We start from the raw sequence: 17,801 nt of genomic DNA on the forward strand, positions 1-17,801 counted from the left end.
CTTTGTGATCACCTAGAGGAGTGGAATAGGGAGGGTGGGAGGGAGGGAGACACAAGAGGGAAGAGATATGGGAACATATGTATATGTATAACTGATTCACTTTGTTATAAAGCAGAAACTAACACACCATTGGAAAGCAATTATACTCCAATAACGGTGTAAAAAAAAAAAGAGTAAACAAATACCATATGCTAACACATATATATGGAATCTAAAAAAATTTTTTTAAAAATTGGTCATGAAGAACCTAGGGGCAGGACAGGAATAAGGACGCAGACGTAGGGCTTCCCTGGTGGCGCAGTGGTTGAGAGTCCGCGTGCCGATGCAGGGGACACGGGTTCGTGCCCCTGTGCGGAAAGATCCCACATGCCGCGGAGCGGCTGGGCCCATGAGCCAATGGCGGCCGCTGAGCCTGCGCGTCCGGAGCCTGTGCTCCGCAACGGGAGAGGCCACAATAGTGAGAGGTCCGCGTACCGCAAAAAAAAAAAAAAAAGACTCAAACGTAGAGAATGGACTTCAGGACACAGTGAGGGGGAAGGGTAAGCTGGGACAAAGTGAGAGAGTGGAATTGACATATATACACACTATCAAATGTAAAATAGATAGCTAGTGGGAAGCAGCCACATAGCACAGGGAGATCAGCTCCGTGCTTTGTGACCACCTAGAGGGATAGCATAGGGAGGGTGGGAGGGAGACACAAGAAGGAGGAGATACGGGGATATGTGTATATGTATAGCTGAGTCACTTTGTTATAAAGTAGAAACTAACACACCATTGTAAAGCAATTATACTCCAATAAAGATGTTTTAAAAAATTGTCTGCATAGCTATTTTGTGATTTAATTTTAAATTTGAGGGACTTCCCTGGCAGTCCAGTGCTTAGGACTCTGTGCTCACTGCCAAGGGCCTGGGTTCAATCCCTGGTCAGGGAACTGAGATCCCACAAGCCACGTGGTGCTACCAAAAAAAAAAAAAAAAAGAAAGAAACTATCTTAGCCTGAGACAAAGGCTTGCTGGCCTGAGGTAATTTATTTGGGGGCAAGGGTTACGGATGAAAGAGTGTTACAGGGAATGAAGGAGAGATAACATAAGGACGCATTATTGTATTAGCCACCCAACGATGAGTGCAACTCGTCCCACAGAACCTTCTGAAGAGCCTTATGAAATCTCAGGACTGCCCACTCCAAAGGCTGAATGGAGGGAGCATTTATCCATAGATTCCCCATTAGTGAAAGGTGGTCCACAGTTCTGGATCATGCACTTGTTACTGGAGAGCAAGTTCCCACGGGTGTCCCTATTGCAACGTCAGAGAAGCTGACGACAGGAAGCAAGAGGTGCATGGCAGGGTCCCGACAGCGCCAGGTAGCATTCGCCTGAATCTGGTGAAACTTCTTAGCATTAGAGGTGAGGCTGAGAACATCCAAGTGCATCCAAGAGGTCACCAATATAAAACCATTATCAGCATCTGCCCAGACACAGTTTTTTAAGAACACCATTCATTCATTCATTCATTCATTCATAAACCCATTCAACAAACTTTTTTTATTTATTTTTTTCAACAAACATTTATTAAGCATCAACCACATGCCGGTGACTATGTTAACTATGAGGGATCCAGTAGTTTGTCTATCATAAGTGCTTTGCTCTCTTGGAACTTGCAGTCTATTTGGGGGAATCAGGCATTTAGTAAATTATTATAACAATTAGTGAATTACAATTGTGATAACTATCATGAAGCGTAGGATGATAAACTTTCTAGTCATGAGAATCAAGGAAGGCTTCCCCGAGGAAGTGGCATTTAAGCTAAAACTTGCAGAGGAGGAGGTGAAGAAAGTAAAGTAGGGGAGAATAACTAGAAAGCGTGTTGCAGGCAGAAGGAAGAACGTGAACAAATACCCCTTGGCAGAAAAACTTTAACTGTCCTGAGGAAAAAGAAAAGGCCAGGGGCACTGGAGTTTGTGAGTGAGGGGGAGAGGCGGGGGTAAGTTGGTGGCTGAGCAAGAGCCAGATCACGTCCGGCCTGATAGGTCAGAAAAAGGATTTGGATTTTATCCTAAGGTCAATGGGCATCTACCGAAGGATCTTGAACAGGGGAACAATTATAATCAGATTTGGGGTTTTGTTTTACATAAAGCAAGATACGCTTGTAAATACAAGCAGCAGAAGCTCATAAATATCACACAGGTATTTAAAAAGAGCACCGTCTGTGGGCTTCCCTGGTGGCGCAGTGGTTGAGAGTCCGCCTGCCGATGCAGGGGACACGGGTTCGTGCCCCGGTCTGGGAGGATCCCACATGCCGCGGAGCGGCTGGGCCTGTGAGCCATGGCCGCTGAGCCTGCGCATCTGGAGCCTGTGCTCTGCAACGGGAGAGGCCACAACAGTGAGAGGCCTGCGTAGAGCAAAAAAAAAAAAAAAAAAAAAGAGCACCGTCTGTAATCGCTATGTAACTGTACAAAAACAAAGAGGAGTGTTGATGAGGTGGGAGCAGTGGGCTGGTGGCCTGAGCCTGGAGTCCGGGAAGGCCTGCGTAGTTCACTTTTTCTGTGTTTTTGAGGACTACTTCTTGGTCTGATTTGACGCCAGGTTTGCATTTGGGTAAGCCACAATGAAATCCCCACTGAAAACTCTCCCCCTTCTTCAGAAGCTGCAAAAGAAAATTTCTCAAGTTTCCACTAAGACTAACCTCATATGTGGGTGGTGGTAGGGACCGCCTATAGGATGTGACTCAAAAGGTGCTAAAACGCCACTCCTATTCAGTGTAAACTTTCTATGCCCTCTGCTAGTGTCTAAAATTCTACCATCACCATTCCATTCTGACGAATGTTCAACTGTCAAATATGGTAGCACTGGATCTATCCTGCCTTCCCGGGACGGAGCTGGTTTTTTGTGTTTTCTCGGGGATGTGAGGATTTGAAGCTTTTTGAGATCACTGGCCACACAGGGGCAGGGAGGGGCCATGAGACTGGGTAGGTTACAGAGAGCGAGAGTGAAAGGAGCTTGGGCTTGTTTGTAGTTAAAGGATGCATACATAATGTTGCATGTGTATCTTTACATAAACTTAGGTAAACATAGATGGGTATACTTATGGCATATACATGACTTTATAACATGGGAAGCAATAATGGTAAGGAACATAGGTCCCGGGATTAAACCAACCTGGGTTCAGATCACAACCTCTGTGACTCCAGGAAAGTTGTAGCACCTACCTTACAGGGTGGTTGGCAGGATTCAATGAGATAGTCTGTTTAAAGTCTTAGCACTGCTCTGAGGCATAAATGTTACGTTACTAAGATGATGAGTATGTTTGTCCTTGTGCAAACACGTGTGTGCCTGCACGTGTAGGTGCAGACGTGGGTATGTAAGGGAGACAGAGTATGTCTAGGAACAGGAGCGGGGGGACTTCCCTGGCCGTCCAGTGGTTAAGACTCTGCGCTTCCTGGTGGGGAACTAAGATCCCAAAAAAATACAAGAAAGGGGAAGAGGGAGAATGTTGGCCACCCCTGCAGGTGGAGTTCCCACTAGAGTGGCCCTTTCTGTGGGGTGAGGGGACTGAGGGACAGCTCACAGAGGAGAGAGCTCAGCTTTACCAAGCGGGGACACCAAAGGGTCTGGAACTACAGGGCCTTCCTGATCAGCACAGAATCTAAAGTAGAAATTAGCTGAAGGAAACAGGCAACGGAGTGGGATGTGATGCTGAAGTTCAAAACACCCTACATAAAAGAGAGATGAAAGAAAAAAAAAAAGAATTGAAAGTGATCTCTTGGAATTGACATGTATCCAAATCGGGCCCCTGTGCTTGGAGAACATATGACTTCATCTGCTCCATCCTAAGCTCCCCCCTGTTTTGAGCCTCACGCATGTTTGCTTTTTCAGAACTGACACAGAAGAACTTTGCAAAGCCTGTAAACCACTGTGATCTGTTCTCAGACCTCTTGCTTCCCTCTTGTGGTTTCCCCATGGAGTTATATCTAAGTACTTTCTTCATGATAAGGAATTGTCATCCCTGTGTTTGAGAGAGGAGATACAGTAAAAGCAGGGCACCCAGGATCTAGTCCCAGTTCTGCCCCTAACTCACTGGGTAACGTCAAGGAATCTCTCAGTCTCTCTGGGCACAGCTGCCTCATCTGCCAGAGAATTTGATTGGTCACTCTGGGTCATTATCTTTTGACTTCCTGCCATCCTAGATGAGGTTTAGCTCCCCTCAAACATCTCTCCTCCCCTTAAAGTTGTATCACCATATGACATGGTGGTTGAGAGCCCAGATCACCAGCCTCTTGCTAGCTGTGACTCCTAGGATGAGTTATTTAACCTCGAGTCTCCATTTCATTCTTTGTAAAACGAGGGTAAGAAGAGCATAGTGTATCACTGGGTGGCTAAAAGGATTGAATGAGTTAATGCAGTTAAAGTATTTAAAACAGTGCTTGGCACAGATAAGGGCTACACTACTCTGGTGTTACGTAATAATAATAAGATCATTATTACTTTATTGGGTAACTTTGTAGTGTTAAAAGAAATATACTATTGATAAATCAAGAAATAGAAGTATAAGCATTATTGGGGACTATAAAAGACTCCAGTGGGTAGGGTAGGGGGGACCTGGGACATTGCTTTTCCTTTTTCTTTAAGCCCTCCTGTGCTTTGACTTTTCAAGGATGTGTCTGGACCACCACAGTATTGTTTTTTTAATTTCAAAAGATTGAGCAAAAAGATCACTCAAGTCCCTCTCAAATCTCACAATTCAAGGACTGACTGTGATTTTTAAGGAACAGTATTTTTTAGGTGGCCGGTTTATCTTTGGTATCATAGCTACCGTTAATACGTTTGACGTTTTCAGGAAATCCTCATAAAAGGTTAAAATAAACACAATCACCGGGGCATGTTTATAACTGAGTGTGTTTCAGCGTCTGGGAAAGGAGCGAAAATGAGAAAGGTGAAAATATAAACTTTGTAAATATTTGGCCTTATGAGCTAGCAAAATATTTTGCCCCCTGTAATCTCTTCCCAGAAATCGACTCCGTTGCACAAAGGAAGGATCAGTAGCAGTAAGCTCAGAGGAAAGCGCTGCCGGCGCCCAGCGCTGAAAGCGTTAACAGGGCTGAGTAAAGCGATCCCTGAAGTGAGTAAGGCTCGAGTTGTAAAAGTTTGCAAAGCAGCGGCGGCAGCAGCTCCCAGGGAGATGGAAGCCGGTCGAGGGAGCCTGGCGGAGCGGCAACCGAGAACCGTGCTGAGCTGAACTCAGCCGGGATTACAAACTCAAGGTTAGTGGCCCCCGCACACCTCCCCGCGCTGACATCTTTGGAGAGTTGTCTCAGGAAGGCCGGCGCCGGCTCTCAGCCTGGTGTGTCCTGTCTGCTTTATTCACCAGTGGGGCCGCCGGCTGTCGTGCCAAACCTCCCGCGAATGCGGTCGCCCAAGCCCTGGCGCTGTGAGGGCCGGGGACCTCTTCCCTGGAGACTCTCCTAAAGGGGAGACTTCTTTGCAGACATCCGAAAGGAAACTGTTTCTGGGACAAGGATGATTTTCGGAATACACACACACACATAGGCGCACACACACACCTGTGTACGCTGCTCCATCTTGGTTCTTGCAGGCTGTGACCACAATCCAGAATTCCTATCTGCTTCAGTTGAAACTGAGAACCATTGTCAAAGTAACAAAACAGGCTGTGCAACTTTATCATATGGGAGGGCTATTGTCTCTGAGGCTAAGATAATCAAGGTGAGAAAAAAGAGAGAGGAAAGAAAGAAAACAACAAAAAAAGAAACTTCCAAGCCACATGGCCTGGAGTTGACAAAAGAATTTTTGAAAATTAGTTTCTAGTAGAAATGTTTCTTGTACATTGCTAGAACAAAATAATGGGGGAAGATGTATTCTGAAGGAAAGAATTCTACAACTACATGAGATTCAGATACATTTATCTATGTAAACAGTTTGTTATAGTATGGTGCATAGCAGATAAACTTAAAAAAAGGGGGGAAAAAAAAGAGTAAATAGCTTCAGAGAAATTGCATCCTGAGGGGCCTTTCATTTGAGACCCAGATGGACTGCCTGAGGGCTTTCACCCTTGGAGCCCTGGCTGAGAGAGCGGGGTGGCTTTGTCCCCTCAACAGGCCAGTTCTCTTTCCCCCTCTTGCCTTTCACACCGAGAGGCAATGAGTAAGTAGCCAGTGGCCGGCTGTGCTGACAGCTCCCTCACATCAGCCAGCAGGCAGGAGTCGAGGCTTATACCTGCTAGCACTGAATCAGAATGAGTCATCTGAAACTTGGGTGCGGGAGCAAAGTCCTTGCAAACTGCCTTATGAGACGCTGGCTGGATGTAGGTGGGATACACCTCTCCGAGCACTCACAGTTTCTTCTTCTCTTCCTTTCTCCTTCAAACCGGCAGGCATCCGGACACTCTCAAGAGGCAGTCTCTGCCCCTTTGGCTCAGCTGACCTGACCATGTGGACTTAGCCCCTCCGGGTCAGGACTGGAGTTTTAAAATAAAATGGATGATGTGACATTACTTGATCTTCTGGAGTGCCCCGTGTGCCTCGAAAAGCTCGATGTCACCGCCAAAGTCCTCCCTTGCCAGCACACCTTCTGCAAACCATGTCTCCAGAGGATTTTCAAGACCCACAAAGAGCTGAGGTGCCCCGAATGCAGGACCCTGGTGTTTTGCAGCATCGAGGCGCTGCCGGCCAACCTGCTGCTCGTGCGCCTTCTGGATGGCGTGCGCTCGGGCCAGGGCTCGGGGGGAGGGGGCTCCCTCTGCAGGCCTGGCGTGCTGACCTCACAGGGCAGCAGGAAGAGCAAGACTCACCCCCGAGGTCTGCAGTGCAGCCCTTTCCAGCTGGTGCCTAACCTCAGAATCCACATGGATGGGGTAAGAAAGATCTCATTTGTTCCTACTGTGTCCACTTGGAGGTTGGGTTTGCCTGCACCAGCAGTTGGGGCTTCTGTTCTTTTAGTTACATTTCAAAGACCCCCTGCGGAGGATTCCCTGGGGATAAGTTTCTGTGGGCGGTGATCGTTGTACTGAGACTTGGTGGAATCCTGAGCCTATCTGATCCACCACGAATGCTTAGATTGTTAAAGCTTCCCAGGTTCTCCCTGCTCCTCGTCCAGAAGGTGGTAGGACAAGGAAAGCTTTCTTGATTATATTTTTGGTCTTACATTTCTGCTGTTCTGAGGCCAAACCAGGGCACGGGAAATGCACAGAGGATGGGAAAAAAGAAAAACAAATCTAACTGCTTGTTGCTTTTGAGATCTCAAAGAAGTTTCCAAATGTCAGGTTTTGTTTGCATTTTACCCCATCCATCTTTCCATTCCCAGTCATAAAGTGCCATGATGACAATGCTCATTCATAATGGTTCAAAGTTATCAAGACACTTAACTGCCCAAATTTCACGTGGGAAGGGAGCGTATATGTGGGTAGAGTGATTGACAGGAAAGGCTGGCTGTGAAGTACAATAGATGTGTGTAGGAGCCCCGCAGGTGTGTCTTACTTTACAAAATGAATAAAACATACACAAAGTACACATCAGAGGCTGCAATAAAAAAAAAATGAAGAGCCGCAGGAGAGCCCCGGGAGATCACCCAGTAATGTTTTTGGTGTTTGTAATGTGAATCGCTCTCTCCAGCCTTGTGGGCACATCCTCAGGACTCTACCTGACCTGGATATGGGAAGCTGGGTAAGGGGACATTTCAAGAGAAGGGCGTGGTCCTTGTGGCTCCAGGAGGATTATTTGCTGTCACTCTTGCAGTCAGTGTGTCCACGTGGACATGGCAAGCTGTGGCTTGGGTGGTTGGCATACTTAGAAAGTCTCAGTGGTATTCTGTGAAGTCCCACCTGAAGCAAGCTTTAACATTGGCAGCAGAGTCTCACGACTCCCTGCTGTGAAGAGCCGCAGAGGGTGGGAGGGTCTTCCCTGGATTCCTTCCCACTGAAGAAGAATAGCCTTGTGGTGTGCATTCAGAGCAAGTTTCTAAAGTATTCCTTCCAAGAGCTCACCCCTCCTCGGGTTCCCTGCACCTTTAAGCCACCCATGCAGTAGGGGTGTATGGAAACATTCCAAAATGAGAGCGGGAAGAAGCAGGGCATTGGTGTGATTTCTTCACTGCGGACTTTTTAGTGCCATTGGGCCTGTGTGCGTGAACACATTCCTGAAGAGGGCTTGGCGCCCTTGTTTAAGGCTCCTTATTAGCCCTAGGTCTAGTCATCAATCAGAATCCACAGGCCTGGAAAAGGCGGGGTCAGGGTTGCGGAGCAAACTTTCTGAGGCAGGCTGTGTTTATAGAGCATTAGGTTCTATCTTTGGTCAGCAAATCTCCCTTTGAATTCCTAAGACCCAGAAACCTCTCCCCTCCCTTGCGCTGCAAAGTCTGCAAAGTCCCTGCAGGGCAGAGTATCATCGATCACTCAGAGTGTCGGGGGACTGGGAGAAGGCAAGTCCCCTACCACCTTCGCATGTTTTTGTTCATGCTTTCATCTTTTTTCGATGTGGCTACGTTGCTAAGAAAAGGTAGCAACAGATGGATCCACAGCTACCTACTTTTTGAACCACAGAGGATTCCCAGGCCCCTCCCGGCACAGGGAGTTGTAGGAACTAGAGCTGGTCCAACGGAAGAGACAGCCAGTAAGATGCTGCGTGTCCCTGGAACTCTTTCACGAGGACCTGTCACTTCAGACCAAGGTGCCGGTGATGGGGTTGTGCCCATCCTCTGAGCTGCACTGGAGTCCTGCCATGAGGCTGAAATGGAGAACCAAGCCGTTGAGGGCTCCTGCTTTCAGGCAGGACCTGGTTTAGTGAAGACTCTCTACAAGAGAGCAGAGCTGGCAGCCAGCCCGCAACTGCCCCTGTTTCCTTCATTTCCTGAGCCTCCCTTTCTCCAAGTGCCTCGTGTCATCTCTTTTGCCTCTCTCAATGGGGATATGAACAAACTATTCCTGGATGTAAATACGGCTGTAATTCTGCAACCTGTTCTACTCCCCCAAATACAGCTACCTTTCCTATAAGTGTGAAAGCGATCACGTGTCCCTGGGTTCAGAGAATTGTGGATTATCTGGGAGGCCACACTGTTCTGAGAGGCGGAGTGATGGCCTTGCATCCTCAGTCAAACCCTTACCAACCTACTTGCCCTCTCAGCCTCAGTTTACCCAATCCAGTCAACACTTAGTAATACTTGCTACCCCTCTTCCTCCAGGATAGTGTAAAAATTATCTTTACAACATACTCATAGCACCCTAGAAAACCTATGCCGTGTAAATGCAAAGTATCATCATTATCATTAATTTAAACTGGCTGTATGTCTTTGGGCAAGCCACTTAAGCTCGCTGGGTCTCAATTTAAAATTCTGTAAAATGGGAAAATGTATTATAAAAACAGAGAGCCACTGTGAGGCTTAACTAATGAGTGTTTGCAAAGCACTTTGAGATCCTTAGATGAAAGGCATTAGGAAGGTCGTTATCATAGTAAGCATTATTATTGACTGTTTAGTGTGCCCTGCCGTGCATGAGGCATTCTACAAAATACAGCAGGAGTGATAGCCCTTGCAGGAGAGTGTAATAGGTCTTATCATTACACGTGAGTCTATGATGAGTCCAGGCCAGGATAATACTAAGTATCAAGTACTACCCTACTACGGCATAAATAACCTGTTGTCACAGGGTACCATTTTCTAAAACACCTCTTCCAAAGGACTCGATGTTAAGGTGGCACTCCCAAAGAGTTCATTTAACTTCCTGTCCAGCAGCTTTTTAAGCCCAAAGTCTGTTCTGCTCTCCTAAACTCATCAAAACCACAAGCTCATCAAGACGTTGCTGTTGGCTCAAAGAGGCCTGGTACTTTTTGTGCCAGCCAGTATACTAGGGTGGAACCAACAGTCACACTTCCCGGTGCTAGCCCAAGAGACAAACACATAGTCCACTGTGCCTACCTGTCGAAAACCCTCCTAAGCCGATTGTGTAAAAAGAAAACTTGAGAAACGGCTGTGGGTTTCTACAGCACGCAATTATTTCAAACCAACAGGGGAGATCGACAGACTCCTGGAGGGCCCATGGCAGTGCAAATCCCACGGGCTCTTATTCCTTCCCGTACTGCAGGTGAGCCAGAGGAACTTTGCAAGCCTTCGAGAAGATTATGGGCTTCTGTATAGCTGATCTCTCTTCCTCCTCCATCTGTTATCCTTTAATAAGATTTCTGAATTAGAACAGGCAAGAGGGGCTTCCCTGGTGGCACAGTGGTTAAGAATCCGCCTGCCAATGCAGGGGACATGGGTTTGAGCCCTGGTCCGGGAAGATCCCACATGCCGTGGAGCAACTAAGCCCATGCGCCACGACTACTGAGCCTGTGCTCTAGAGCCCGCGAGCCACAACTACTGAGCCCATGTGCCACAACTACTGAAGCCCGTGTGCCTAGAGCCCGTGCTCCGCAACAAGCCAAGCCACCAGAGTGAGAAGCCCGCGCACCGCAATGAAGAGTAGCCCCCGCTCGCCACAACTAGAGAAAGCCCGCGGGCAGCAACAAAGACCCAATGCAGCCAAAAATAAATAAATAAATTTATTTAAGAACAAATAGAAAAAAGGCAAGAAAGCAGTGAAGATAAAATTTGCAAAGTTAGGTTTGAAAAATACCAGAATTCAAATCCTGATTCTGCCCCTTGATAGTTGTATAATTTGGATGAATCACTTAAACCTCAGTGCCTCTAATTCCCCTTTTATAAACTAGAGATAACAGCAGTATCTACCTCAGAGCGTCAGTGGGGAGAAATAAATGAAACTGTTAATGTCAGTTAGCTCGTAGCACCGCAACTGGTTCCTATTACAAGCTCAATAAATATGAGCTGTTACTCTTATTAAAGCGACTCAAGACTTTCCAGTCTAAATTACACAACATCTCTCACTCCCTTGTTAATCGAGTGTCCTCCAGAGATGGTCCTGGGTACCCTGATTTCTGGTTTGCTTTGTGTGTCTCCAAAGGATCTGGGGCCATGATTCAGGTGTGTGATTTCTCCCAGCATGCGCTGACTTGGCAGCTCACTTCCAAGACCCTTTAGGAGCAAGGACTTGATTCTAGGAGAAAACGTGCTACCCAGCGTCACTTCCCCAAATGGCAGGCTCAGCAGGACACCATACAAAGGGCAACAACCTGGTGCACCTCCGCAGCATCACCAGCTCCTCATTAAGGTCTAGCTTTCCTTCCCCCTGCATCTCTCTATCCCCAATACAAACGTTGCCGCCCTGGGCCTTGCAGGGCAGGACTCTCTCCCTTCTTTGTTAAACAACATGCCAACCACACACATTCCTGTCTCACTTGCCCTGTCTCAGCAAGAACACACCTGCCACCTACAGCACACAGACCAGGTGGCCGTGTCCTAGAAACTTTTTCAGCTGGTGTTGCAAGCAGCTGAGATGGCAAAATGAGGTCAGAAGGCACATGAGGGAATTGAGGCTGGGTAGAAACCAGAAGGCGCCCAGCCCCTTTTCCTGGGTTTCAGCTGCTGTGTCCTTCGGCAGAGCTGTGACACAGACGGTGGTTTCTGCTAAATTTACAATGGGACTAAAACCATCCCAAGCCCCTGAAAACAGCAGGCAGATGATGCCACTGGGTCAGCAAGGCCTGGATGCGGCAAGTGGAGGAAGACATAAAGGTAGGAGCTGAGGTTGAGAAGTCAGGAGACCCAGATGGTTCCCCAGATCCACCCACATATGCAAACCTTTTAAAAAACCACATGGCCCCAAACTGGCTTTGCTCCCAACCCTCTCTCCATGGACCTCCTTCCTAGTTACAGTTCCCTCCCTTTTACTGATTAGTGTTTAAGGCTTGTGGTCAAATGGAGCTGGGTTTGTGCTGGGATTCAATTACTTGTGAGCTATGAGGCCTCAGGCAAGTCACTTAACCTCCCTGACCTGCAGTTTCCATATTTGTGTAATGGGGATAATAATGGCGTACATATATCAGAAGGCTATTGTGAGATTAAAATGAGATAATGTATGTGAAAAGCTTAGTATAGTATGGTACATAATAGATGCTAATAAATGTTAAATAACAAAATTAACAATAGAGGAGAAAGCTTGGGGCATTGGATTTGCACCCACACATAAACATGCAGAGACTTCTGTTAAAAAATTAAGCAAAGGAGATAGCAAAAGGACAGGGGCTTCACGAAAAGACAAAACTGTAGTGATGAAAAATAGTGGTTTTCAGTGGTTACCAGGGGTTCTGGGTTGGGAGAGGATTATAAAGGGATAGCATGAGGGAATTTTATGGGATGAAGGGGCTGTCCTGCATCCTGTTTGTGGTGGCAGTTAAATAAATCTGTGTATGTGTTAACATTCATAGGAATATATACCAAGAGAAAAAAAAGTCAATTTCACTGTATGATGATGTTTAAAATAATATTTTTAAAAATGAAAGGGAGCCCTTATACATTTCTTTGAGTCTCTGCCTGATTTTTACTGGTCCCACTCTGATGTCCTTTCATCTCTGTGTGTACTGGGTCAATGCTATTTCGGAGAAGGATTTTACCATCATTTAAATGATCAGGGTAATTCCTGCAGGTGGGCTTCTCTCTGTTTTAGCAAACCATTCTATTACCTGCTTCAGTTTTCTCATCAGTTAGAGGTATCTGGCCAGTAGACAAACACAGCGTTTTGACCCCCAGTGGATGGCCTAGGCAGATGCCTGGGATAGAAGGTTCTCCTCACTCAACCTCAATTATCCAGCACATGCGCTGGGGCATGTCACCTAAGGGATCAGTCAACGCATATTGTGTGTCATTTTGTTGCCTCTTAGGTTGTCTTCCCACATGTCCCTTCATACTATAAAAAGATTATGGAATGAGGGAAAGTGCTGTTCAGCCCTTGACTCAGAAAGAGCATCGTCATCCATCCCATTCCAGGCACCATTACATAGCTTTGGGCTTAGCTGGGCCCAGCCCACATACAGCTCTCTTCAATCTCATTATCTTCTCCCTTTCTTTCTTATCTTTAAATTCATGCTTATATGACAGTCTTTCACAAACTGTATTCTGTAAGCTATTAATGGATGTTCCCTAAAGCTCCAGGGTCAAACAAACCTGGACTGAAACAGAGCCAAACATTTTTTCTTTGCCGCAGGACTTTTCAGCACTTTTAGCACGCTAATGAGCTGTGAATCTCTAAGTGGTAGATAAGAAGAAGAAACGTTCCCCAAATTTCTGTAACAGTGATACTCCCCTCTCCCTCCTTTCATTAGTACCTTGAGTAGTGTTAATTGTCATGGAACAAATTTGGGGAAATGCTGTCTCATACTAATGCAGAGGTAGTTAAGCCCCCAGAGAGAACCTTTATTGTGGTTAGAGACTGTTGACTCATGCCAAGAAGAGTTTTAGGCAAGCTCTTGTCATTAGAAGATATTTTTGGAAAACTGTTTGAAACTCACTATCACCACCTTCTGCAGTATTTATTTAGCTTCTGTCAGTAGTCAGCTATAGGTACACTGGGAACCCACACAGCAAAGTAAAGATTCTACCTTCCCAGTGCTTACCGTCTAATGGTAAAACCAACTAGTTAGATACATGTGTCTAAGCATACATAAATAAATATATATGTGAACATATGTGTGTGTGTATATATATATAACATATCCCTGATTTAAAGATATTATCTATTGTAAGATATATTATTTAGTTATAGCTCTTAAGGGAAAAGAAGCATTACCATGTTAGATGTTCACTGTAAGATACATCCAATTTTAGAAATGTTAAGATATGAAAAAAGGAATGTCTTACTGAAGAGTACATGTTGTGTGATTCCATTTATATAAAATTCTAGAAATGGCAAAACTATAAACTATAGTGGTTTTTTGGGTAATGCAAATGTTTTATGTGGTGGATATAGGTTTGTCTAAATTCATCAAACTGTACATTTTTAAAAAGCTCATTTTTGGTATGTAAATTATAACCCAGTAAAGTGATTAAGACAAAGAAGCCTTAGACACAAAAGATGATGGTTTATGAAAATGTCAGGCGAGGAGGTGGTTCAGTTTAAGGGAAATGAAGTTTGGCCAATAAAAAGAAACTTCCTACAAAAAATAGGTGTTTTAATGGTCAGGAAGGACATGGTCAAGGAGTGAAAAAGCAGGGTCTACTCTGGGCATGTGGGTGCTAGGAAAGTCAGGGCTGGACAAGGATATCTTGAACAGAATGGAAGTTGGAAGATAGGGAGAAGGAAACAGATGGAATGGAGATGGGGTGACCTGTTACCTGCTTCAATACCACTGCTAGGAAGGCATGTGTCAGTTACTCTGTAATAAAGTCTCTCTGCAGCCAAACTGCTTACCTGTCATCATGTGGCCTGATGGATTCAGTGCAGCCAAACAAGATACCTCTGCTCCAAGCAGATGGCTGAGCTCACTGGGTAACTGAGCAGTAGTCTCCACTTCACTGGCAGACAGAGCCACTCTTTTCCACTGAAATGGTCAGGTTACCTGACAACCCTAGCCTGCAGGAACACGAGCCAGCACACCCAAAGCAAGGAGTAGAACACAGGACAAGGAAAGACAAGTCCATCTGTCATGAGCTGCTTCCTGCAACTTGGGTCTGTGTCCGCCCCCAGGGTCACACCGTTCTAGATCCCCAGGTCAGAAGCCAGGGCATTCAACAGACTGCTTCTAAGTGCCTGCTACATGCCAGGCTCTGTCCTGAAAGCTCACACCATTGAAAGCCCATACCAGGAATGCTCATGGTCCCAGACTCCAGGACTCACATAGCAGCTGAGTTCACCTCAGATCTCTGTCATTTTTCCAATCTTTTTTCCAAACACCAGCAGAACAGGCAACTTGTCCTGTGTCTCAATACTGTGCTTGGAGTACCCAGACTACAACCTGGCCCAGATTAGGAACCCCCAAATATTTTTCGAATGGATGAATAAATAATGAATGTATTCATGTCTCCGGTAGACTTCATGGCATCATGGAATAACCCTTCATAATGCAGAAATGAACTCTTTATGGATAGAACCATGACAAAGCTATGTGAGGAATGAGCAGCTTATTACAGTAGGCATACTGAAATATTCTAGTTGGGAATCACCTTATTAAATACCTTTTTGGGTGACAAACAGTACTGTCCAGAAACCACAATGGGCCAGGTTCAAAACCACTTAGCTCATGAATTGCTAACCCTAAGAAGATAGGAAATGCCTCTGCATATATGGCCAAACTCCTGCATCAGACATCACAAATTCTATGTGCTCCTTTGATCATGGGGGAAACACTTCATGTTGAGTTAATGTACACTTAGTCCCAGGGATACCAGTGACAGAAAAGATGAGGCACTAGAAGAATTTGCTCCTGAGTTATGAGCTAAATTGACCTGGCCTCCTACATGAAGGGAAGGCAGTTACTTCAGGTAGGAACATGGCCCCTGCACCTCTCATGCTGACAAACCTACATCACACAGGTATCTAATGTATATAACATACAGGTTGCCATTTTAGCCATTTTTACGTGTATAGGTCAGTGGCATTAAGTATATTTACATTGTTTTGTAACCATCACCGCTATCTATCTCCAGAACTTTTCATCATCCCATACTGAAACTCTGTACCAATTAAACAATAACTCCTCATTGCCCCGTGTGTGTGCGTACATGTATGTGATTGTATATATATATGTACATATACACACATATTTAAAACTTTTTTCTGAATAAGAGGAGTAGGTGTTTTAGTATCATTTTTAAAATATGTATTCCAGTTTTCTGCTGCTTCTGACCTTAGACTTCCAAAGAGATAAGCAAACAAGATAATGCTGTGAGGGCATCCCTGGTGGCGCAGTGGTTGAGAATCTGCCTGCCAATGCAGGGGACATGGGTTCGAGCCCTGGTCTGGGAAGATCCCACATGCCACGGAGCAACTAAGCCCGTGAGCCACAACTACTGAGTCTGCGTGTCTGGAGCCTGTGCTCCGCAACAAGAGAGGCCGCGACAGTGAGAGGCCCACGCACCGCGATGAAGAGTGGCCCACACTCGCGCAACTAGAGAAAGCCCTCGCACAGAAACAAAGACCCAACACAGCCAAAAATAAATAAATAAATTTATTAAAAAAAAAAGATAATGCTGTGATTCAGGACAAAGGCTCTTCATAAATGTATACTGGCTGTGTGCTTCTGGGCAAGTTACTTAGTAATTCTGAGCATCGCTGCTACAAAATGAAAATAGGAAACTTAACTCATAGTGTTCTTGGGAGGAGTTAACGAGACGATTCTTGTAAAGTGCTTAGCACAGGGTCTGGACAAAGTAAGCTCCTAGTAAAGGTTAACTGTCTGCTTGCACTCATCCAGGTAGGTTAATCTCAGAAAGTACTACTACACTGACTGCGGTCAGCCTGCCATTTTACTACACTGAAACACGGGGGTAACGGTGATCGTGGCATCATTTGGAGGATAAATCAAGATAATTCTTGTGAAGTTCTTAGCACAGGGCGTGACGCATGGTACTCCATGACAGTAAGTGTGAGGCATTATTATTTATTCCTATGCCTCATTCATTCAACAAGCATATACAGGATGCCTTTTATGAGTAAGACCCTTTGCCAGGCTCTAGTGAAGAACAAAAGCAAATAAGATATGATCCTTAATAACATGTAGACATGGAAGACACCCAGGAAAACTGACTAATTCACCAAAATGGCTGAAACCCTCCCTTAAAGAGCTCATGGTCTTTTGGGACACATCCACGTAAAGTAATAATTATGACGCAGTTAATAAATGTTAAACAAAGGACTTACTATGTCAGGCACTGGGTAAAGCACTTTTACCTACAGAATCTCACTTAAACTTAATTCTTTCTACAACCCACTGAGATAGGTGCTACCGTTTTCTCTACCTCACAGATAAGAGGCTTGTGCTCAATAAATGTTCATATAAGAAAACACAATGGGAGGAAATGGCTGCAGATCAAAACTGAGCATTCCCGTATTTGTGTTTGGGGCAATTGTTGAGGTTGCATTTTTTAAAAGGCAAATGGTCTGATGCTTAACCATTCATAGAAACCCACGACACTGAGGATTGCAAACCTCAGAATACACTGAGAGGCATGTACATTGGGTGGTGAGTCCTGGCATCATGGTCCCAATGCTGCTGGTTTGGGAAAATGTGCCTTTTGGCTGCCATTCACACGCACAGCGTGGAAAGCCAAGTGAAGAGGTGAGAGAGCTTGGATCATTCACTGTTACTCTTCCCTGAGAGGCTAACAGGAAAACTTTAGCCTGGAGACAGGAGACATAAGGCAAATAGCTCCCGGGGTGCCTGAAGCAAACCACCCCAGCTGAGGGTATCAGCCACCTGCCAGTGTGAGAGAAGGCAAGTATGGAACCATCTGCCTAACTGGGAAACTGGCCCACACGGCTGACTGCAACCCATCCTCTGGTCTCAGTGTAGCCTTCACTCCTCCAGGAAGTCAGCCCTCTGTCCCAAATCCCAAGCCAGCCGGCCACTTGTTCCTCCTCAGGCTCCCAGAGTCCCCAGTACTACCCTCTGGCCTCGTAGCACACATAAGGTCCATGAGGTCAGGGAAGTGTCTTGTCTCCTCTGTACTCAGCACAGTGCCTGAAATGCAACCAGCATTCAATAAATATTGAAGTACTGAATGCATGATGTTGGCGATATTGCAAGACACTGCAGTTAGATTCAGAATCTTCAAGGTTCAGGAGCCCCTGGTGTCTCCCTCTGAGGCTAGAGGAGAGGAGACATCCCAGCCATCTCGTCCCCAGGATCCCTTCCAGCCCCTGTCTTGTTGACAAGGGTGTTTCTTGACTCAAGGCCAGGTGTGCTAGGAATG

The 17,801-nt window shown here is 45.8% G+C and overlaps 1 protein-coding gene across 2 annotated transcripts in view; it reads left to right on the forward strand.

Moving 5' to 3' along the window:
• Positions 1 to 5,019: 5,019 nt before the first annotated feature.
• SH3RF2 (SH3 domain containing ring finger 2) overlaps positions 5,020 to 17,801 on the forward strand; it is a 145,807-nt gene continuing 133,025 nt past the window's right edge. Inside the window, exons 1-2 of one of the 2 annotated variants that reach the window (XM_060143900.1) lie at positions 5,020 to 5,257; positions 6,385 to 6,864. In XM_060143900.1, the coding sequence (XP_059999883.1) occupies positions 6,487 to 6,864 (378 nt within the window). In that variant the 5' untranslated portion in view covers positions 5,020 to 5,257; positions 6,385 to 6,486. The remainder of the gene's footprint in view (positions 5,258 to 6,384; positions 6,865 to 17,801) is intronic. The other variant, XM_060143901.1, reaches the window with a different exon arrangement.

The sequence above is a fragment of the Lagenorhynchus albirostris genome, chromosome 3 (assembly GCF_949774975.1).
Source record: "Lagenorhynchus albirostris chromosome 3, mLagAlb1.1, whole genome shotgun sequence".
NCBI classification, from domain to species: domain Eukaryota; kingdom Metazoa; phylum Chordata; class Mammalia; order Artiodactyla; family Delphinidae; genus Lagenorhynchus; species Lagenorhynchus albirostris.